This window comes from Oncorhynchus tshawytscha, linkage group LG32 (assembly GCF_018296145.1).
Source record: "Oncorhynchus tshawytscha isolate Ot180627B linkage group LG32, Otsh_v2.0, whole genome shotgun sequence".
Taxonomy (NCBI): domain Eukaryota; kingdom Metazoa; phylum Chordata; class Actinopteri; order Salmoniformes; family Salmonidae; genus Oncorhynchus; species Oncorhynchus tshawytscha.
In genome coordinates, this window is record NC_056460.1 from 1,237,929 (window position 1) to 1,262,171 (window position 24,243).

General features: G+C 41.7%; 1 protein-coding gene across 2 annotated transcripts in view; it reads right to left on the reverse strand.

Annotated features, from left to right (window-relative positions):
- Window positions 1-4: 4 nt before the first annotated feature.
- The window catches only part of LOC112239675 (zinc finger protein 501), a 49,405-nt gene continuing 25,166 nt past the window's right edge, over window positions 5-24,243 (reverse strand). Inside the window, exons 2-3 of one of the 2 annotated variants that reach the window (XM_042310848.1) lie at window positions 16,429-16,746; window positions 5-705 (exon numbers count right to left, since the gene is read on the reverse strand). In XM_042310848.1, the coding sequence (XP_042166782.1) occupies window positions 665-705; window positions 16,429-16,746 (359 nt within the window). In that variant the 3' untranslated portion in view covers window positions 5-664. Of the gene's footprint in view, window positions 706-13,589; window positions 16,747-24,243 lie in introns of those variants that run through there. The other variant, XM_042310847.1, reaches the window with a different exon arrangement.

Sequence of the window (24,243 nt, forward strand, 5' to 3'; positions counted from 1 at the left end):
GGCCTAGTGCTCCAGTTGTCTTGATAGATGTGGAGAGTCAACACCTTTAGTTGCTTCCTGTCTTTAAGTTTGTGGTTTTTCTCTTCTTGGGCAGATTTAGTGGGTCTCATGGTGGGTGTCTTTTAGTTCCCAGTTGTTGTTACTTGTCAATTTTCAGTGCCCCTCCTAAAAAACAAGCTTATATTTTTGGGTTGGATATTGCATCCAATGAATATTTTAATCAATGGCATTTCCTTAGTCTTTCAGTCATTGTTGTTTGTGTACTAAATATGTTTATTTTCATAGTTCTTTCCTGTGAATGTGTTGTAGAAATAAAGCTTGATTTGATTTGAACATATTGTAAGACAAAAGAACCCAATGACATCAACAGACTAGCAAAACCAATGAACAAATATGTGCAAAAGCAACACACATCTTAGTAGGAAAAACAGTATATATTCCACTATGTTAAAATAGTGCATGGTATGTACGTTTAGTATCACTTTTCAACCAACCCAGTTAATTTGTTGAAGATGAAACATTTTGAAATCAACAATACTTCAAAGGATTCAATTACTGAAAACTGGATCAAACAGATCCAGCCTGCTGAAGGCGTGGTCGAGTGGTAAACACCACCCCTGGCTCTACCAGGGACTTGAGGTGATCTCCCACATCTCTGCTTATGTCATGTTCTGTGGCCTTGCCATTCCATTTCTTGAACTGCCCCTGCAACACAGAAACACATTTAGTCATATTATATAAAACACTCAAAGTAATGGATATGGAGCATCTATGGCCTCAGTTACACCTGGCACCTACATGTAACTTCTGTCATCTGATCACTCCAAGCTGCATTAGGTTCAGATCTAGAAGGATGGGCCTTTGACATAGTCTGGATGCAGTCAGGCCACTAAATATGCATAAGCAATGTAAAGAGATGGGGGAATGAGTGGTGAAAAGTACATTTGACACAAATGACCTTCATAATATCAAAAAACAAATGTGTGTGCCTGAGAGGAAATTTACTTTCATACAGCCAAATGGGGTGAGAAATTACACCAATATCAGTGGACAATTTGCACTCATGTAAATAAACATAGATGGAACATATTCCCTTTTGCTGATGTGACTAACCACTAAGGGGACATAAATATTTATCTAAACCATGTGTGACCTCTCACCTCTCTGGCTGACCAGTCCCTCTTCCCAACCAGTCCCTCAACAGCTCTCTGACTGAGCTCCACCCTCACTGGGTCTTCAGAGGAGAGGAAGGATGAATAGATCAGTCAGTCAATAAATTGTAGAGCTGCTGTCTGACAAAATCACTATTTTAGTAGTTAATTAAAGTAAATCAGGCTTTATGACTGCTGAATACCAACTATCAATCACTTAGATAATGTATTTTCAGGTATAGATACATCCTTGGGACGTCCCTAGCCGGTTGAAGTTGACATTTATGGTTGAAGTTGACAAAATGGTTAAGGTTAGGGTTTAGGGTAGAGATGTCCCAAGGATCCCAGATTGCATGATGGTCAAAGCTTTCTTCTGTCTCTTTCACATAGCAGGTGTAAAATAAACAGACAAGACATGTCGGCAAGCAATGGATTATGGTCAGTGTAGTTAATTATGTTTTATGTGCTAAACTGTGTCGAATATTGGCCTGTTGGATACTCCAACTCCAAATCAAATCAAATCAAATCAAATCAAATTTTATTTGTCACATACACATGGTTAGCAGATGTTAATGCGAGTGTAGCGAAATGCTTGTGCTTCTAGTTCCGACAATGCAGTAATAACGAGCAAGTATCTAACTAACAATTCCAAAAAAAAACTACTGTCTTATACACAGTGTAAGGGGATAAAGAATATGTACATAAGGATATATGAATGAGTGATGGTACAGAGCAGCATAGGCAAGATACAGTAGATGATATCGAGTACAGTATATACATATGAGATAAGTATGTAAACCAAGTGGCATAGTTAAAGTGGCTAGTGATACATGTATTACATAAGGATGCAGTCGATGATATAGAGTACAGTATCAACGTATGCATATGAGATGAACAATGTAGGGTAAGTAACATATAAGGTAGCATTGTTTAAAGTGGCTAGTGATATATTTACATAATTTCCCATCAATTCCCATGATTAAAGTGGCTGGAGTAGAGTCAGTGTCATTGACAGTGTGTTGGCAGTAGCCACTCAATGTTAGTGGTGGCTGTTTAACAGTCTGATGGCCTTGAGATAGAAGCTGTTTTTCAGTCTCTCGGTCCCAGCTTTGATGCACCTGTACTGACCTCGCCTTCTGGATGACAGCGGGGTGAACAGGCAGTGGCTCGGGTGGTTGATGTCCTTGATGATCTTTATGGCCTTCCTGTAGCATCGGGTGGTGTAGGTGTCCTGGAGGGCAGGTAGTTTGCCCCCGGTGATGCGTTGTGCAGACCTCACTACCCTCTGGAGAGCCTTACGGTTGAGGGCGGTGCAGTTGCCATACCAGGCGGTGATACAGCCCGCCAGGATGCTCTCGATTGTGCATCTGTAGAAGTTTGTGAGTGCTTTTGGTGACAAGCCGAATTTCTTCAGCCTCCTGAGGTTGAAGAGGCGCTGCTGCGCCTTCCTCACGATGCTGTCTGTGTGAGTGGACCAATTCAGTTTGTCTGTGATGTGTATGCCGAGGAACTTAAAACTTGCTACCCTCTCCACTACTGTTCCATCGATGTGGATGGGGGTGTTCCCTCTGCTGTTTCCTGAAGTCCACAATCATCTCCTTAGTTTTGTTGACGTTGAGTGTGAGGTTATTTTCCTGACACCACACTCCGAGGGCCCTCACCTCCTCCCTGTAGGCCGTCTCGTCGTTGTTGGTAATCAAGCCTACCACTGTTGTGTCGTCCGCAAACTTGATGATTGAGTTGGAGGCGTGCATGGCCACGCAGTCGTGGGTGAACAGGGAGTACAGGAGGGGGCTCAGAACGCACCCTTGTGGGGCCCCAGTGTTGAGGATCAGCGGGGAGGAGATGTTGTTGCCTACCCTCACCACCTGGGGCGGCCCGTCAGGAAGTCCAGTACCCAGTTGCACAGGGCGGGGTCGAGACCCAGGGTCTCGAGCTTGATGACGAGCTTGGAGGGTACTATGGTGTTGAATGCCGAGCTGTAGTCGATGAACAGCATTCTCACATAGGTATTCCTCTTGTCCAGATGGGTTAGGGCAGTGTGCAGTGTGGTTGAGATTGCATCGTCTGTGGACCTATTTGGGCGGTAAGCAAATTGGAGTGGGTCAAGGGTGTCAGGTAGGGTGGAGGTGATATGGTCCTTGACTAGTCTCTCAAAGCACTTCATGATGACGGATGTGAGTGCTACGGGCGGTAGTCGTTTAGCTCAGTTACCTTAGCTTTCTTGGGAACAGGAACAATGGTGGCCCTCTTGAAGCATGTGGGAACAGCAGACTGGTATAGGGATTGGTTGAATATGTCCGTAAACACACCGGCCAGCTGGTCTGCGCATGCTCTGAGGGCGCGGCTGGGGATGCCGTCTGGGCCTGCAGCCTTGCGAGGGTTAACACGTTTAAATGTCTTACTCACTTCGGCTGCAGTGAAGGAGAGACCGCATGATTCCGTTGCAGGCCGTGTCAGTGGCACTGTATTGTCCTCAAAGCGGGCAAAAAAGTTATTTAGTCTGCCTGGGAGCAAGACATCCTGGTCCGTGACTGGGCTGGGTTTCTTCCTGTAGTCCGTGATTGACTGTAGACCCTGCCACATACCTCTTGTGTCTGAGCCGTTGAATTGAGATTCTACTTTGTCTCTGTACTGGCGCTTAGCTTGTTTGATAGCCTTGCGGAGGGAATAGCTGCACTGTTTGTATTCAGTCATGTTACCAGACACCTTGCCCTGATTAAAAGCAGTGGTTCGTGCCTTCAGTTTCACACGAATGCTGCCATCAATCCACGGTTTCTGGTTAGGGAATGTTTTAATCGTTGCTATGGGAACGACATCTTCAACGCACGTTCTAATGAACTCGCACACCGTATCAGCGTATTCGTCAATGTTGTTGTCTGACGCAATACGAAACATCTCCCAGTCCACGTGATGGAAGCAGTCTTGGAGTGTGGAGTCAGCTTGGTCGGACCAGCGTTGGACAGACCTCAGCGTGGGAGCTTCTTGTTTTAGTTTCTGTCTGTAGGCAGGGATCAACAAAATGGAGTCGTGGTCAGCTTTTCCGAAAGGGGGCGGGGCAGGGCCTTATATGCGTCGCGAAAGTTAGAGTAACAATGATCCAGGGTCTTTCCACCCCTGGTTGCGCAATCAATATGCTGATAAAATTTAGGGAGTCTTGTTTTCAGATTAGCCTTGTTAAAATCCCCAGCTACAATGAATGCAGCCTCCGGATAAATCGTTTCCAGTTTGCAGAGAGTTAAATAAAGTTCGTTCAGAGCCATCGATGTGTCTGCTTGGGGGATATATACGGCTGTGATTATAATCGAAGAGAATTCTCTTGGTAGATAATGCGGTCTACATTTGATTGTGAGGAATTCTAAATCAGGTGAACAGAAGGATTTGAGTTCCTGTATGTTTCCTTCATCACACCATGTCACGTTGGCCATAAGGCATACGCCCCCGCCCGTCTTCTTACCAGAGAGATGTTTGTTTCTGTCGGCGCGATGCGTGGAGAAACCCGCTGGCTGCACCGCTTCGGATTGCGTCTCTCAGTGAGCCATGTTTCCGTGAAGCAGAGAACGTTACAGTCTCTGATGTCCCTCTGGAATGCTACCCTTGCTCGGATTTCATCAACCTTGTTGTCAAGAGACTGGACATTGGCTCCCTACTACATCACACAGTTCAGTCTGGGTCTGATTTATCTCTTGACTCGCTCAAGACACACCCATCCGGCAGACAGGCCAAAGTCGCTTGCTGGCCCCAATTCGGGGAACCATTGATCTACTTCAGAGGAACTGTGTCAACAGTGATTTCCTGTTGTTTTGACACCTCACTAGAAGACTAGAATAACTACCTGTTGCTACAGAATGAGACGACCAATTCAAAGTTAGTCTGTGTCTCGTTCTCCACACACGGACACATACCAAGATCACGTGTTTTCTATATGCACAAGATAGTTTGACTCTATATGCTTCTGAACTCCTTGTGTCATCGAGCTCTCAGCCTTCCACCTCAGAGTGTAGGACTGACCAGCTACATTATTGCAATTGTTATCAAATAAAGGTTGATTGTTTGAAGAGATGACAAAGTATCTCCTGATTGGGTAGAATTTCCACCACAATGTGCAGTAACAATGTTAGACCAGACTCATAGTACAGAATGAATGACTGACTGCCCAGTTCAACATCAGTTCACCGTCTCACCTCATACTGTATTGGAGAGGCAGCAGCTGACTTGATCGTTGATGCTAATCAGCATGTTTTGAATCTGAGAGTAAATAGAGCCGACTACAACTCTAAAAATGAAGGGTTCAACTGGAGTTGTTCTCAGATCCCCTAAGAACCGTAGGGTTCTTGGTCAAGGAAAAACAGCCCCAAAAGGTTCTTCAAAGAACTTGTTAGAAGGTGGGTTCATCGAGGAACCTCAGTTGTTGCTGGACTTCTTCCGGGAACTTCGCAATTACAACTGAAAACGATGGTGACAAGTTTGGATGCGACAACAAGTTAAAAAGGTTAAGTTGGGTTGATGTTTGGCTCTGAATATGTCTCGAAATAATTTATATAATAATATAACATACTAATAATGAATAACGAAGATAATGATGGTTTTCTGTGAATATATTCCACAACATTACTATTGTTAATTACCGTAAATATTAGAAAGCCGGGTTTGACCGTCGGCGTTGTATGAGCTACAGTACAGTACTGTTATCTAGCTAGATAACGTTATGTCCTAACTAGGCACAACTAGGTTTGGATTATTTCCCTGAACTATATTCTTTCCCATGTATTGTATATCGTTTCCATAACGCCAACATGGCTTTACACTCATTAATGTAAGTTTCCAATCTAGAGCAGTTCTCACTTATGTGATAAAGAACTAGCTAACTTCACTAACTAAGGACGGTGACCTGTCCAGACGAGATGTTACAACGAACTGAATCGTCAGTGGAGGTCTTCCTCTTTATATAGCCTGCTACAGCATGCAATACCATTAACTCACAAGGGGGCATAACGTTACATGGACAATACTATCCAATTTTGGAAACGTTACATCTCCGCCCCCTGGTGGAGGGAAATTAATATCTTAGATGGTAGCTGCAGATGGGATTGAAATGATGGTATTAATACAGTGTCTAGACTACGTCTTTTGTATAAATGCCCTTCATAATCCAAACACAGTATTGCCATGCAGCAAAATGTTGCGTATAATCTTTCAAGTCAGCCTGATAAAATATTGAACAATTTTGTGTACAAAGATATCTTGAATTGTGATATTAGGCCTGTATGGCAGTACTGTTACTGTATGGCAGTACTGTATTGGCTAATGCTTTCTCCAATGTGCTCTTCTATTTTACTACATTACATTGTATGTCGATGCCATTTATCTTTCAATATTTATTTAATATATATATATTTGTTTTAATGCTTGCAAGACTATTCTTTGACACATTTTCTCTTCCTTTGAAATTCTTATAGGACAGAATATGGACACAATGCAATTGGGATCAAGAAGAAGGTACAGATATGTTGTAGGACAGCTGCATTTGAAGTGCACACAACCTGAAGGCCATAAAGATCATCAAGGACAACAACCACCCGAGCCACTGCCTGCTATCATCCAGAAGGCGAGGTCAGTACAGGTGCATCAAAGCAGGGACCGAGAGACTGAAAAACAGCTTCCATCTCAAGGCCATCAGACTGTTAAACAGCCACCACTAACATTGAGTGGCTGCTGCCAACACACTGACTGACTCAACTCCAGCCACTTTAATAATGGGAATTGATGGAAATTGATGGAAAATATATCACTAGCCACTTTAAACAATGCTACCATCTACTGCATCTTGCCTATGCTGCTCTGTACCATCACTCATTCATGTACCTTTATGTACATATTGTTTATCCCTTTCCACTTGTGTCTATAAGGTAGTAGTTTTGGAATTGTTAGGTTAGATTACTCGTTGGTTATTACTGCATTGTCGGAACTAGAAGCACAAGCATTTCGCTACACTCGCATTAACATCTGCTAACCATGTGTATGTGACAAATAAATTTGATTTGAAACCATTTAACCTACACACCAGTCAAAACAAACTGAAATCTATTAGCATATAAATGTGTGCAAATTATCTTTTCAGATCTTCTCAGAAATTAATCAAGTCCATGGAATGGATAAAGACAAAAAGATCATTCAAGAACTATCAGAGGTAGAGAGGCGAGGCAGGGTCGTGAGGACATCATCCTGCTATTTTGACAGTCCCTGAAGGACAATATAGAATAGGGATTTGCTCTTATTCCTTCCCTTTCTCTAATGTATTTTGTAATAACATTTTCAAGTGTAGTAAGATCATTGCTTTACTTTACTAGGACTGGAGACCACAGCAGCGATTCTGCTCTTGCCCAACCTCTTCAATGAGGACCCAAGTGGCCTTTATGTCCGTGACAAGGTATATCTATGCACCAATCATCTGTTTCTTCATAAACATAGGTGTTCATGCTTATATAAAACTACAGCTGAACATTTGTTATGTTCTTTTTTAATTGTATGTGTATTAATCTTTTCTTACTTTTGTTGACACTGATTTCACCGCTCTTCACTCCTTTACTGCACATCGGCGGAAATCCATTTCACCATGAGAGTGAAATCCCGCTGGCCTTTGATGGGGAGAACATCCACACCCTCGAGGACGTCCCCATGGGACCTGGGGCTCTGCTACGCCTGGATTTTTTTATTTTCCCTTAAATTTCCCCAAAATGTCAGAAAAACACTTATGTTGATAAGTTACTGTGTTCTGGGAATAAGAGAAGTTGGGGTGAAGTTACCAGGGCCGGCCATAAAGATGGCAAACTTCCTAACATAACTAAGTGAATATGATATACACACTAAAGCTGAAAAATCTGTATTTAGCATCAAGTCTACAATATTGTTAGTTTACCTATGATTCATGTATGTTGTTTTTATTGTAAATCTTTTCTTTTTTTTTAAATGTCATGAAAAGCACTATACAAAGTAAATGTATTATTTATTATGGTCTGACATGTCTGCAGAAATGTCACATTTTCATGTGTTTTGTTTGGTAAATTGTTTTGTAAATATTAATTCACATTTGTGGTGCCACTAAAAAAACAATGAATTATTTAAATCAATATTGTCAATATTGTTATTAAAATATGTTTTTATAATGGAGGGAGGGTGGACAAGGAGTTAAAAAAAGGAACCCCAAAAGGTTCTTAGAGGATCCATGATAAGGGGTTCTTCAAATAACTTTTTGGGGTTCCCACACAGTTTAATTTGAAGAATTGATAAAAGTCATCTTGTCTGAGAGACATTTACATAGTTATACACATCCCAATTTGGGATCACTATTTTGTGGTGAAATAGTGGCCACAACAGACAGACCTGATATCGCCCATAATTCGATGTCCTTGGACGTCACATGCTGACTGGGAATGACCAAAGTTATTCTATTTAGCGACACGTTGTAGTACATTTTTACACGATAATAAATGTTTCTGATGCCACATCGCCCGTTGTCAAAGGGAGTCGTTGGTTTTTAGGGGCAGACGCTTTTTAGCTTTTTGTCTGAAAGTATTTTCTCAACTGCAATACCAACTCCAGTCAGCAGATGGCGATGTGTGTCTTTCAGGTGATTCTGCCACTGTGACGTATAATCTAGTGGATGGGATGCTTCTTCAACATCAACAGATAGTCAGCCACCTTGGTTCACTCTGACTTTATGGAAAAAGGTTTATTCAATAAATATAGAGTAACCGATGTGAAATGGCTAGCTAGTTTGCATTTCAATCGGTGACGTCACTCGCTCTGAGACCACGAAGTTGTTGCTCTGCAAGGGCTGCGGCTTTTGTGGAGCGATGGGTAATGATGCCTTGAGGTTGGCTGTTGTCGATGTGTGCAGAGGGTCCCTGGTTCGGGGCGAGGAGAGGGACGGAAGCTATACTGTTCCAACAGCAACTCCTCTCATACTGTGAAGACACCCCCCTGAATTTTCAGGCCTTAAGGGCAGTTTTATTTAAATTGTAGTACCCGGACAGAGAAAATCAAGTAAGAGTTTTATAGTTACAGTGGGGCAAAAAAGTATTTAGTTAGCCACCAATTGTGCAAGTTCTCCCACTTAAAAAGATGAGAGAGGCCTGTAATTTTCACCATAGTTACACTTCAACTATGACAGCCAAATGAGAAAAAGAATCCAGAAATTCACATTGTAGGATTTTTAATGAATTTATTTGCAAATTATGGTGGAAAATAGTCTCGTCTAGTTCTAAGCTAACTTAGCAAACCAGCTAGCTGACAAACAACGTAAATACACTGCTCAAAAAAATAAAGGGAACACTAAAATACACTAAAATAACACATCCTAGGTCTGAATTAATGAAATATTCTTATTAAATACTTTTTTCTTTACATAGTGGAATGTGCTGACAACAAAATCACACAAAAATTATCAATGGAAATCAAATTTATCAACCCATGGGGGCCTGGATTTGGAGTCACACTCAAAATTAAAGTCGAAAACCACACTACAGGCTGATCCAACTTTGATGTAATGTCCTTAAAACAAGTCAAAATGAGGCTCAGTAGTGTGTGTGGCCTCCACGTGCCTGTATGACCTCCCTACAATGCCTGGGCATGCTCCTGATGAGGTGGCGGATGGTCTCCTGAGGGATCTCCTCCCAGACCTGGACTAAAGCATCCGCCAACTCCTGGACAGTCTGTGGTGCAACATGGCATTGGTGGATGGAGTGAGACATGATGTCCCAGATGTGCTCAATTGGATTCAGGTCTGGGGAACGGGCGGGCCAGTCCATAGCATCAACGCCTTCCTCTTGCAGGAACTGCTGACACACTCCAACCACATGAGGTCTAGCATTGTCTTGCATTAGGAGGAACCCAGGGCCAACCGCACCAGCATATGGTCTCACAAGGGGTCTGAGGATCTCATCTCGGTACCTAATGGCAGTCAGGCTACCTCTGGCGAGCACATGGAGGGCTGTGCGGCCTCCCAAAGAAATGCCACCACACACCACGACTGACTCACCGCCAAACCGGTCAAGCTGGAGGATGTTGCAGGCAGCAGAACGTTCTCCACAGCGTCTCCAGACTGTCACGTCTGTCACATGTGCTCAGTGTGAACCTGCTTTCATCTGTGAAGAGCACAGGGTGCCAGTGGCGAATTTGCCAATCTTGGTGTTCTCTGGCAAATGCCAAACGTCCTGCACGGTGTTGGGCTGTAAGCACAACTCCCACCTGTGGACGTCGGGCCCTCATTTATACCACCCTCATGGAGTCTGTTTCTGACCATTTGAGCAGACATGCACATTTGTGGCCTGCTGGAGGTAATTTTGCAGGGCACTGGCAGTGCTCCTCCTTGCTCAAAGGTGGAGGTAGCGGTCCTGCTGCTGGGTTGTTGCCCTCCTACGGCCTCCTCCACGTCTCCTGATGTACTGGCGTGTCTCCTGGTAGCGCCTCCATGCTCTGGACACTACGCTGACAGACACAGCAAACCTTCTTGCCACAGCTCGCATTGATGTGCCATCCTGGATGAGTTGCACTACCTGAGCCACTTGTGTGGGTTGTAGACTCCGTCTCATGCTACCACTAGAGTGAAAGCACCGCCAGCATTCAAAAGTGACCAAAACATCAGCCAGGAAGCATAGGAACTGAGAAGTGGTCTGTGGTCACCACCTGCAGAACCACTCCTTTATTGGGGGTGTCTTGCTAATTGCCTATAATTTCCACCTGTTGTCTATTCCATTTGCACAACAGCATGTGAATTTTATTGTCAATCAGTGTTGCTTCCTAAGTGGACAGTTTGATTTCACAGAAGTGTGATTGACGTGGAGTTACATTGTGTTGTTTAAGTACATACGACAGAAGTGTGTTTAATACACAGCGACTAAAAAACACAAAAACAGTGTAAAGAGCCTGAATGTTGTAGCTATGTTTGCTAGAAAGCCACCGAGGTGTCTGTCTAGCTGTTGTTGTTGAAGGAGCGTCCCGCCCACTCGATTATACATCACACTGGCAGCGTCGCCTATACCTAAAAGACGCACATCGCCATCTGCTGACGATAGTGGGCAACGCAGTTGAGGAACCAAAAGTTTATTTTTCATTTATTTCATAAAAGGTTCATATTAACCTTTCAAAGAGAAGCATGTGTTGATTGTTTTAAATTGTCACTCATTAAACACGAATCAAACTTTACACCCACTACATATTTTTTTTGAACCATACTTCTGACATGGATCATTTTGACCCCAGAGGCATATCTTTTATCATAGCCAAAATGTGGTTTATTCACTTCTTCAAATTTTTCATGTCTTTGTCAATCAACTTGTTCTTAATAAATCTAAATCATGATTTAGTGTTTCTGTATCAATATGGACTTTTAACAAATTCAAATCGTTTGGAGTAATTTTGACCTCATCCAAAAGCATATTTGATAAATAGGACGTTTATTTCAAATCAAAATCACATTTTATTGAGGCGGTGACAAACAAGACCAGGCCAGTAAATCTAATACTTTTAGTCATGCATGTGGTCGTTCAGTGGTTATAAGTTACATCTCTGGCCAGGCTGGCAGGGTCTGAATCAAACCCAATGTCCAGTGGAATTGATCTGTTTGATCCAATTGTTTGTTTCAGTTTTCAGTTGTTGAATCCTTTGACGTATTGATGATTTCAACATTTTTCATTTTCAACAAATGCACTGGGTTGGTGGAAAAGTGATACTAAACGTACATACCATGCACTATATTGACATAGTGGAAGATATACTGTTTTTCATACTAAATATGGACCAAGATATGTGTTGCCTTTGCACATATTTGTTCATTGGTTTAGCAAGAGTCTGTTGATTGGTCGGTCATTGGGTTCATTTCTTTTGCAATATGTTAAAATCAAAAGACTAATTATTGAGCACCCTAAGGAAATGTCATTGATTACAATATTAACAAATGGATGCAACATCCAACTCTAACAAGACGGACAAGCCAGCACAGGTGTAACACATTCTGACTAAAGAGGTGATACCAATCGGTTCGCCCTATGTGCTGTGGTGGAAATTCTACCCATAATCAATAATGAGAGGCTAAATTAATAATCAATCAAGGTTTTACTTTTATTAAAAGACTTGTTATGACAAGGAGGCTTGTTTCTGGGTTATATACTATCTCAGGATAGGTGCAACTTCAGAGATGACGTACAATGGTTCCAAACACCAACCCCACACATCCTGTGCCAGACCTTGGGCCCCAAATACAATCTCCCCCTAGGAGGAGGTGACTGACACACAGACACTGTGGAGACAAGTGATTGGTTCCCATTACTCACGCCATCCCTTCATATGGTTTGCAATAAACACACAGTTCACATATGGAAACAATTTTTCCTTCAGATCTCCTTTGCCTTACTCTCTGCTGATATTCTGCATAGCAACAGGGACATGTGATCGATGCTGATATTCTGCCTAGCAACAGGGACATGTGATCGATACTGATATTCTGCCTAGCAAACAGGGACATGTGATCGATGCTGATATTCTGCATAGCAACAGGGACATGTGATCGATGCTGATATTCTGCATAGCAACAGGGACATGTGATCGATAAGCCTGACATCTCCCCTCTCTGGACCCAAAGTGACTGAGGCCCATTTGAGGGGGGAAGTGCAGCTGCCAACACCAGAGTCAGAAAGGAGACATTCTAATAACAAGAGGTCAATAGTTCATATCAGCATATTCTGCAGGTAATACATCTTAACTATCTATGTTACTTTGTTACTTAGCTAATTCTGATTTCTCCACCAGAATATTTCCCCAAAAACAGGCTCCAAAACAATAGCTATGTTACTGGTGTGCAGGATATAACCTTTACTCTGTGGAGGATCAAGAGGAACCAGTCAGTTTCTATCATATTCTTGGCTGAGTGTCCGAACATCATGGGTTCATTCTACACACCCAGAACAGTTAGAATCGGATGGGGCCACAGTGTCTCCTGACCCCTCATGTCTCAGCCTCCAGTATTTATGCTGCAGTAGTTTATGTTTCGGGGGGCTAGGGTCAGTTTGTTATATCTGGAGTGTTTCTCCTGTCTTATCCGGTGTCCTGTGTGAATTTAAGCATGCTCTCTCTAATTCTCTTTCTTTCGCTCTCTCGGAGGACCTGAGCCCTAGGACCATGCCGCAGGACTACCTTGGCATGATGACTCCTTGCTGTCCCCAGTCCACCTGGCCGTGCTGCTGCTCCAGTTTCAACTGTTCTGCCTGTGGCTATGGAACCCTGACCTGTTCACTGGACGTACTACCTGTCCCAAACCTGCTGTTTTCAACTCTCTAGAGACAGCAGGAGCGGTAGAGATACTCTCAATGATCGGCTATGAAAAGCCAACTGACATTTACTCCTGAGGTGCTGACCTGTTGCACCCTCGACAACTACTGTAATTATTATTTGACCATGCTGGTCATTTATGAACATTTGAACATCTTGGCCATGTTCTGTTATAATCTCCACCCGGCCCAGCCAGAAGAGGACTGGCCACCCTTCATAGCCTGGTTTCCCTCTAGATTTCTTCCAAGTCTTTGGCCTTCCTAGGGAGTTTTTCCTAGCTACCGTGCTTCTACACCTGTATTGCTTGCTGTTTCGGGTTTTAGGCTGGGTTTCTGTACAGCACTTTGCTATGTAAGAAGGGCTACATAAATAAAATTTGATTTGAGTTAGAACAGGCCTCTATCAACACACTTTTCTATTTTATAGGAGTTAGGTTCTTTACCAATCTCAAGCCCAATGCCTCGGCTTAAAGAATTATATTTTACTACACAAGCATTAGTAAGGTTTAACAGAAAATTCCCTCACAGTGCTAACGAGCTAAAGTCCAACCTCAAAACATGAATGGAAAAAACAAAGCCTGTAACACCTTCGCCCTTAAGACAACAAATATATCCTATATTTTTGTTGGACAAGTTCTCATCACCAACAGAAAACAACTTCCATTTCATATTAATATCAACTAAAATGCTTCACCTTCACCAATATAAACATGGTGTCTACTGGCTGTCAAAAACTAAAAAAACAAGAAAAAACACATTTCTAAATAATAATATACAATCATATTAGTTATCTCCTTTTTCTTTCTAGAATCCTAAAACTAGAAAATTTGGGTTAAAATATGAACACGATATCGACTGGCTGTCAACAATTAAAACAAAAGGTAAAAAATGTTTTCTCCCACTAGCTTCTAAAACTCACTAGCTTCTAGAACCAAACAACACTCATCTCCAATACGGAAAAATGTGCAGTCAAAATAAACGGTGATCCATGGTAACGCACTGGCTAAACGCACTGGCTAAACGCAAAACACAAACATTTTGAGTGCCCACCTGTGAGACAATCAGCAAGTTTTCCTTAAAACGAACATGTCTGATTTCAAGAGGAAACTCCGGCAATATCCGTAGTAATTTTCCACCTCACTGCGGAGCCTCTCTCTCTTTTCAGGGTTCACTTGATAGGCATGTTGTTGGATCGGGGACCAGTCCCCAATGTCATGCTCTAGTACATTTGGGTTGGCACATCTGAGAATGAATCCTGATATTCTAAAAGCAGGGCAACAATGTCAATATAATTGTACCCAAAAATGGTCAGCTGGTTGCATAAATAATTATGATAATTAAGATTACTAAATGTTACATGAATTGTAAATATGAAATATCAAAACCAAATGTACATTAATATGTATTGGCAATAATTCACTTAATACAAAAATCTGCAACAATCATATTACTTGAATTTTTTAAACAAGCTCCTTATAAACAGCACAAACACCAGAAATGCTGTTGTTTTGACAAGTAGCAATAAATCACTGAAATCGATTAGGGGGGAAAGTAGGTTGTACGTGATGTTGAAACTAACACAGCTAAAAAAACACATGGAAATGGGAGATATCTTTTACCTCACTGGTTACAGGACAACCTGCAGAAGACAGTCAACTACATTTTGGAGTGATGCATTTAAATGTAGGGGTCGCTAAACAAAGGAACACAACACTTATTTTTCATCACTCAACGATATCGTGGGGAGATAAGGTTGCACGTCCTGTTAAAACTAACAGCTCAAAAACCACACGGAATCTAGGAGTAATGTGTACATCCCTGGTTAGAGGACAATTTGTATAAAGCAGATCGCTACATTTTGAAGTGTTGCATTTTGATTCTAGTGGGTAACCAACATGGTAAGTGTTACACAGCTCTTTTTTGTGTCAGTCACTTTTTGCTAAATCACATAAATAGTACTCATTCAAATCAGAGCCTAGATTTTCCCCCTGAGCCTAATATCCATATCAGGCTGAAATCAATAGAACACGGGGCAAACGATTAGGCATCTAGATTGTGACATAATTAAAACACTCCTTCTACAATGTTAAAGCATTCTACATTGTGACATTATTTCATTAATATCATGAAACAACTCCTTCATGTATGTATTTTCTGATGTTTGATCAGAGATCTTTTATCAGAGTATCTCCTATCACATTGAGCACAGCTATGAGGTTTCTCTCCTGTGTGTGTTCTCTGGTGTACAATAAGACGGCTAGATGTAACAAAACTCTTCTCACATTGATCACAGCTATAAGGTTTCTCTCCTGTGTGTGTTCTCTGGTGTACAATAAGACTGCTAGATGAAGTAAAACTCTTCCCACATTGAGCACAGCTATAAGGTTTCTCTCCTGTGTGTGTTCTCTGGTGGGATACCAGGTTGCTTGACTGAGTAAAACTCTTCCCACATTGAGTACAGCTATAAGATTTCTCTCCTGTGTGCTTTCTCTGATGTGATAACAGGCTGCATAAGTGAGTAAAACACTTCCCACATTGAGTACAGCTATAAGGTTTCTCTCCTGTGTGTGTTCTCTGGTGTACAATCCGATGGCTAGATGTAGTAAAACTCTTCCCACATTGATCACAGCAATAAGGTTTATCTCCTGTGTGTGTTCTCTGGTGTGATAACAGGGTGCTTGACTGAGTAAAACTCTTCCCACATTGAGTACAGCTATAGGATTTCTCCCCTGTGTGTTTTCTCTGGTGTGATAACAGGTTGCTTGACTGAGTAAAACTCTTCCCACATTGAGAACAGCTGTAAGGTTTCTCCCCTGTATGTGTTCTCTGGTGTATAATCAGATAGCTAGATAGAGTAAAACTCTTCCCACATTGATCACAGCTGTAAGGTTTCTCTCCAGTGTGAATTCTCATGTGTACTTTTAGTGATTTTAATCTTAAGTAACTCTTACCACAATCAAAACAGTGGTGAGATTTCTCGCCAGTGTGAATTCTCAGGTGTACTTTTAGTGAATTTGATCTTGAGAAACTTTTCCCGCAGTCAGAGCAGCAGTATGGTTTCTCTCCTGTGTGTCCTCGTTGATGTATTTTAAGATCTGATGAAGATTTGCAACGTTTCCCACAGTCAGAGCAGCAAATAGATTTCTTCCTAGCAGGTCTCTGCTGATGTTTCTTGAGGTGTTCTGATGTGGAGAGACTCTGCTCTGCCTCGTCAGCATCATGTTGTTGTTGAGGCTCCCCAGAGGATCCATGATAGTCCCGTCTCTCTCCTGTGTGAACAACAAGTCAGACAGGTGGTTTAAGGCCCACAACAGCAGAAATCCACTGTAAAAGGTGATGCCAACAGTGTAGCCATGATGTTGTACAAACAATTGACGTCTGTAATGAATGTTAAAATTATTTGACAATTGTCTTAAGACAGTCAAGTCAGAAACTACAGTAAAATGCCTTGTTTTCACATCAGTAGTAACATTGATTATTGTAGGTTAGAAATAAGTTATTCATGTTGTTGAAACCCTAAGCAGTGTGCCAGAAGACGTTTGGTCTCCAATATAGGCCCCTTTCTGTGTTTGCTAAAATTGGCACACGAGGGCGATGCGCAAACAATTTGGTTGCAGAAACTCCTCCCTGCTAATGAGGAAACCGCTGGTAATGGATGTAGTATATCTGCCTAGTTATACCAATACCATAGACATACAGTAGGACCCATAACTTCACCTAACAACAATATAGACCTTGGACTATATATCATTTAATATTTCAGGTGAAACATGGAAACTAAAATGTCTTTGTCATGACATTTCATAACCTGATCACCAGAAAATGTTGTGAATAATCCCACTAGGCTATTCTGTAATGTGTTGTCATTCTAAATGTCCTGAATAAAGGAAAATAGCTCTGAGTGTTGTACAATAGCATATCCATCAAGGAACAGTTCTCTACACTAGAAGTCGACCGAATATGATTTTTCAACGCCGATACCGATTATTGGAGGACCAAAAAAGCAGATATATATAAAAATTGTACAATTAATATGTATATATATATATATATATATATATATATATATATATATATATATATATATATATATATATAATATATATACAATTACAATTACAATACTGAGTGAACACTTATTTTAACTTAATATAATACATCAATAAAATAAATTTAGTCACAAATAAATAATGAAACATGTTCAATTTGGTTTAAATAATGCAAAAACATAGTGTTGGAGAAGAAAGTAAAAGTGCAATATGTGCCATGTAAAAAAGATAACGTTTCAGTTCCTTGCTCAGAACATGAGAACATATGAAAGCTGGTGGTTCCTTTTAACATGAGTCTTCAATATTCCCAGGTAAGAAGTTTTAGGTTGTAGTTATTATACAGTGCCTTGCGAAAGTATTCGGCCCCCTTGAACTTTGCGACCTTTTGCCACATTTCAGGCTTCAAACATAAAGATATAAAACTGTATTTTTTGTGAAGAATCAACAACAAGTGGGACACAATCATGAAGTGGAACGACATGGATATTTCAAACTTTTTTAACAAATCAAAAACTGAAAAATTGGGCGTGCAAAATTATTCAGCCCCCTTAAGTTAATACTTTGTAGCGCCACCTTTTGCTGTGATTACAGCTGTAAGTCGCTTGGGGTATGTCTCTATCAGTTTTGCACATCGAGAGACTGACATTTTTTCCCATTCCTCCTTGCAAAACAGCTCGCGCTCAGTGAGGTTGGATGGAGAGCATTTGTGAACAGCAGTTTTCAGTTCTTTCCACAGATTCTCGATTGGATTCAGGTCTGGACTTTGACTTGGCCATTCTAACACCTGGATATGTTTATTTTTGAACCATTCCATTGTAGATTTTGCTTTATGTTTTGGATCATTGTCTTGTCTTGTCCCAGTCTCAGGTCTTTTGCAGACTCCATCAGGTTCTCTTCCAGAATGGTCCTTTATTTGGCTCCATCCATCTTCCCATCAATTTTAACCATCTTCCCTGTCCCTGCTGAAGAAAAGCAGGCCCAAACCATGATGCTGCCACCACCATGTTTGACAGTGGGAATGGTGTGTTCAGGGTGATGAGCTATGTTGCTTTTACACCAAACATAATGTTTTGCATTGTTGCCAAAAAGTTCAATTTTGGTTTCATCTGACCAGAGCACCTTCTTCCACATGTTTGGTGTGTCTCCCAGGTGGCTTGTGGCAAACTTTAAACAACACTTTTTATGGATATCTTTAAGAAATGGCTTTCTTCTTGCCACTCTTCCATAAAGGCCAGATTTGTGCAATATACGACTGATTGTTGTCCTATGGACAGAGTCTCCCACCTCAGCTGTAGATCTCTGCAGTTCATCCAGAGTGATCATGGGCCTCTTTTTCTCTAACAGGTGGCATCCATAAGTCTAAATATTGCTGTTACATTGCACAACCGTCAATGTTATGTCATACTTACGTAAAATTCTCGCAAATTAGTTTGCAACGAGCCAGGCAGCCCAAACTGTTGCATATACCCTGACTCTGCATGCAATGAACGCAAGAGAAGTGACACAATTTCCCTAGTTTAATATTGCCTGGTAACATGAATTTCTTTTAACTAAATATTCAGGTTTAAAAAAAATATTCTTCTGTGCATTGATTTTAAGAAAGGCATTGATGTTTATGGTTAGGTACCTTGGTGCAAAGATTTTTTTTCCTTCGCAAATGCGCTTTTGTTAAATCATCCCCCGTTTGGCGTTGTTGGCTGTCTTTGTTTGGAAGAAATGGTCTTCACACAGTTTGCAACGAGGCAGCTGGCCCAAACTGCTGCATATACCCCGACTCTGTTCAACAGAACGCAAGAGAAGTGACACAATTTACCTAGTTAAAATAAATTCATGTTAGCAGGCAATATTAACTAAATATGCAGGATTAAAAATATATATTTGTGTATTGATTTTAAGAAAGGCATTGATGTTTATGGTTAGGTAGGTACACATTGGTCAACAACTGTGCTTTTTTTGCAAATGCGCTTGTTAAATCACCCATTTGGCGAAGTAGGCTGTGATTCAATGATTAATTAACAGGCAACGCATTGATTATATGCAGAGCAGGACAAGCTAGATAAACTAGTAATATCATCAACCATGTGTAGTTAACTAGTGATTATGTTCAGATTGATTGTTTTTTATAAGATACGCTTAATGCTAGAACCTTACCTTGGCTCCTTGCTGCACTCACATAACAGGTATTCAGCCTGCCACCAGTCTCCTCATGGAGTGCAATGTAAACTGACATTCTGATTAATCTGTCGCCCTCTACTCTACACATTATGAGCTAAGTGTCTCTGTGTTGAAACAGACTAATGAGATCCTACTGTATATCAAGCAGACAATAACACATTATAAACATCAATTTGTTAAGGATGTTGGATCCAACATGGCATAACTGTCTTTACCAGAGTAATGAATGAAGAAGCACTTTGGTTGTTGTTGCATGTCGTGATGTTTGTCATGTGACTGTCATTCAGAAAATGATTTACTGGAACAGCTGATGATAGTTGAACATGTGACTGTAACTAAACAGCTACAGTATTAAGAATTATGTGTAAATATTGAAGAACCGTGTTAATGACAGTATCCATTTGGGTGTTGTGAATCAACTTAAGGTGACTCTCGGATTTAGCAAACTCTGAAATGATTGAGTATTTCTGTGCTCATGAAAATGGTTTTCCCAGCGAAACATAAGGAGACACTAAATGTTACGTAGTTAGAGTGCATTTCAGACATCTGAAAACAAATAAACTGTCTGACAGCAAGATCCAGTATTTAAGTTTAATGTTATGACTATAACTACTGTTCCCTGAAGGAGGGAAACTCTGTACAACATACTATTAAATCCACGCCTCGCTGGAAGCCCCGCCTTCCACAGGTGATGAGCGTGAGGCTCGGATTTATTCCTTAAATTTAATACCACTCTTCACCGACCCAGGAAGTGGCGGGGCCAATCAGGTGTTGTAACTCGTTCATAACTGACACGAAGATCAGTAGCAATGGTAAGATACTCCAAATGGAGAATGGAAAAAGTTTGCAGACTTTACCAAGGAGCAAAACATCAGAATTTAGGAAGGCCAGCAGCAGGTCGGTTGGTTATTTCCTTCTGGTTATATTGATCTCTGGCTTCCTCAAGTCATTTGTGTTAATTATTTAATCAAACGCTTGAAGTATCAGTTCAGTTCAAGATCCGCACAAACAGTTGATTTGATTCAGCACATACAGTTGATTTGATTCAACACATAGTTGAGTTGATTAAACACATGGGGTGCGTCTATATGAAAAATCACACGTAATAACATTTCAACCAATCAAATGGTAGAAAGAAAATACTATTTTTGTTATCTGGGACAGTCCTAGAACATACAACATACATGCATTCAGACCCCTTCCCCTTTTACACATTTTGTTACATTACAGCCTTACTCTAAAATGGATTACATTTTTTTTAAATGATCAATCTTCAGACAATTCCTCATAATGACATCACAATATCCCAAAAAGTGAAAAAAAGTTGAGAAATGCTTGTATACCAGTGGTTCTATCGATGTTGGTAATGCCAGTAGGCTACAGTAGGTTGTATCTCTCTAGGTCAAGCCAGTAGGCTATAGTAGGTTGCAACTCTCTAGGTCATGCCAGTAAGTTGTAACTCTCTCGGTCATGCCAGTAGGTTACATCTCTCTAGGTCATGCCAGCAGGCTACAGTAGGTTGTAACTCTCTAGGTCATGCCAGTATTCCACAGTAGGTTGTAACTCTATAGGTCATGCCAGTAGGTTACAGTAGGTTGTAACTCTCTAGGTCATGCCAGTAGACTTACAGTAGGTTGCATCTCTCTAGGCCATGCCAGTAGGCTAGGGTAGGTTGTATCTCTCTAGGTCATGCCAGTAGGTTACAGTAGGTTTTATCTCTAGGTCATGCCAGTAGGTTACAGTAGGTTGTATCTCTCTAGGTCATGCCAGTAGGTTACAGTAGGTTGTATCCAAGTGGTTGTATCTCTCTAGGTCAAGCCAGTAGGTTACAGTAGGTTGTAACTCTCTAGGTCATGCCAGTAGGTTGTAACTCTCTAGGTCATGCCAGTAGGTTACAGTAGGTTGTAACTCTCTAGGTCATGCCAGTAGGTTACAGTAGGTTGTATCTCTCTAGGTCATGCCAGTAGACAACAGTAGGTTATATCCAAGTGGTTGTAACTCTCTAGGTCATGCCAGTAATCCACAGTAGGTTGTAACTCTCTAGGTCATGCTAGTAGGTTACAGTAGGTTGTATCTCTCTAGGTCATGCCAGTAGATTACAGTAGGTTTTATAAAAGTGGTTTTATTTCTCTAGGTCATGCCAGTAGGTTACAGTAGGTTGTAACTCTCTAGGTCATGCCAGTAGACTCCAGTAGGTTGCCAGGCTAGGGTAGGTTGTATTTCTCTAGGTCATGCCAGTAGGCTACAGTAGATTGTAACTCTCTAGGTCATGCCAGTAGACTACAATAGGTTGTATCTATCTAGCTCATGCCAGTAGGTTACAGTAGGTTGTATATCTCTAGGCCATACCAGTACACTAGAGTAGGTTTATCTCTCTTCGTCATGCCAGTAGGTTGTATCTTCTAGGTCATGCCAGTAGGTTACAGTAGGTTGTATCTCTCTAGGTCATGCCAGTAGGTTGTATCTCTCTCGGTCATGCCAGTAGGTTACAGTAGGTTGTATCCAAGTGGTTGTATCTCTCTAGGTCAAGCCAGTAGGTTACAGTAGGTTGTAACTCTCTAGGTCATGCCAGTAGGTTACAGTAGGTTGTAACTCTCTAGGTAATGCCAGTAGACTACAGTAGGTTGCTAGGCTAGGGTAGGTTGTATCTCTCTAGGTCACGCCAGTAGGTTTTATCTCTCTCGTCATGCCAGTAGGTTACAGTAGGTTGTATCTCTAGGTCATGCCAGTAGACTCCAGTAGGTTGCCAGGCTAGGGTAGGTTGTATCTCTCAGTAGGTCATGCCAGTAGACTACAATAGGTTGTATCTCTCTAGCTCATGCCAGTAGGTTACAGTAGGTTGTATCTGTCTAGGCCATGCCAGTAGCTACAGTAGGTTTATCTCTCTTCGTCATGCCAGTAGGTTGTATCTTCTAGGTCATGCCAGTAGGTTACAGTAGGTTGTATCTCTCTAGGTCATGCCAGTAGGTTGTATCTCTCTCGGTCATGCCAGTAGGTTACAGTAGGTTGTAACTCTCTAGGTAATGCCAGTAGACTACAGTAGGTTGCTAGGCTAGGGTAGGTTGTATCTCTCTAGGTCACGCCAGTAGGTTACAGTAGGTTGTATCTCTCTCGTCATGCCAGTAGGTTACAGTAGGTTGTATCTCTAGGTCATGCCAGTAGGCTCCAGTAGGTTGTAACTCTAGGTCATGCCAGTAGACTCCAGTAGGTTGCCAGGCTAGGGTAGGTTGTATCTCTCTAGGTCATGCCAGTAGGTTACAGTAGGTTGTATCTCTCTAGGTCATGCCAGTAGGCTCCAGTAGGTTGTATCTCTCTAGGTCATGCCAGTAGACTCCAGTAGGTTGCCAGGCTAGGGTAGGTTGTATCTCTCTAGGTCATGCCAGTAGGTTACAGTAGGTTGTATCTCCCTAGGTCATGCCAGTAGGTTACAGTAGGTTTTATCTCTAGGTCATGCCAGTAGGCTACAGTAGGTTGCAACTCTCTAGGTCATGTCATTAGACTACAGTAGGTTGTATCCAAGTGGTGTTATTTCTCTCGGTCATGCCAGTAGGTTACAGTAGGTTGTATCTCTCTAGGCCATGCCAGTACACTACAGTAGGTTTATCTCTCTAGGTCATGCCAGTAGGTTACGGTAGATTGTAACTCTCTAGGTCATGCCAGTAGGTTACAGTAGGTTGTATCTCACTAGGTCATGCCAGTAGGTTACAGTAGGTTGTATCTCACTAGGTCATGCCAGTAGGTTACAGTAGGTTGTATCTCACTAGGTCATGCCAGTAGGTTACAGTAGGTTGTATCTCTCTAGGTCATGCCAGTAGGTTGTATTTATTCCATGTGTAACTCTGTGTTGTCTGCTCACACTGCTATGCTTTATCTTGGCCAGGTCGCAGTTGTAAATGAGAACTTGTTCTCAACTAGCCTCGTCATGCCAGTAGGCTACAGTAGGTTGTAACTCTCTAGGTCATGCCAGTAGACTCCAGTAGGTTGCCAGGCTAGGGTAGGTTGTATTTCTCTAGGTCATGCCAGTAGGGTACAGTAGGTTGTATCTCTCTAGGTCATGCCAGTAGGCTACAGTAGGTTGTATCTCTCTAGGTCATGCCAGTAGGCTACAGTAGGTTGTAACTCTCTAGGTCATGCCAGTAGGTTACAGTAGGTTGTATCTCTCTAGGTCATGCCAGTAGGTTGTATCTCTCTAAGTCATGCCAGTAGACTACAGTAGGTTGCCAGGCTAGGGTAGGTTGTATCTCTTTAGGTCATGCCAGTAGGTTACAGTAGGTTGTAACTCTCTAGGTCATGCCAGTAGGTTACAGTAGGTTGTATCTCTCTAGGTCATGCCAGTAGGTTACAGTAGGTTGTATCTCTCTAGGTCATGCCAGTAGGCTCCAGTAGGTTGTATCTCTCTAGGTCATGCCAGTAGACTCCAGTAGGTTGCCAGGCTAGGGTAGGTTGTATCTCTCTAGGTCATACCAGTAGGTTACAGTAGGTTGTATCTCTCTAGGTCATGCCAGTAGGTTGTATCTCTCTAGGTCATGCCAGTAGACTACA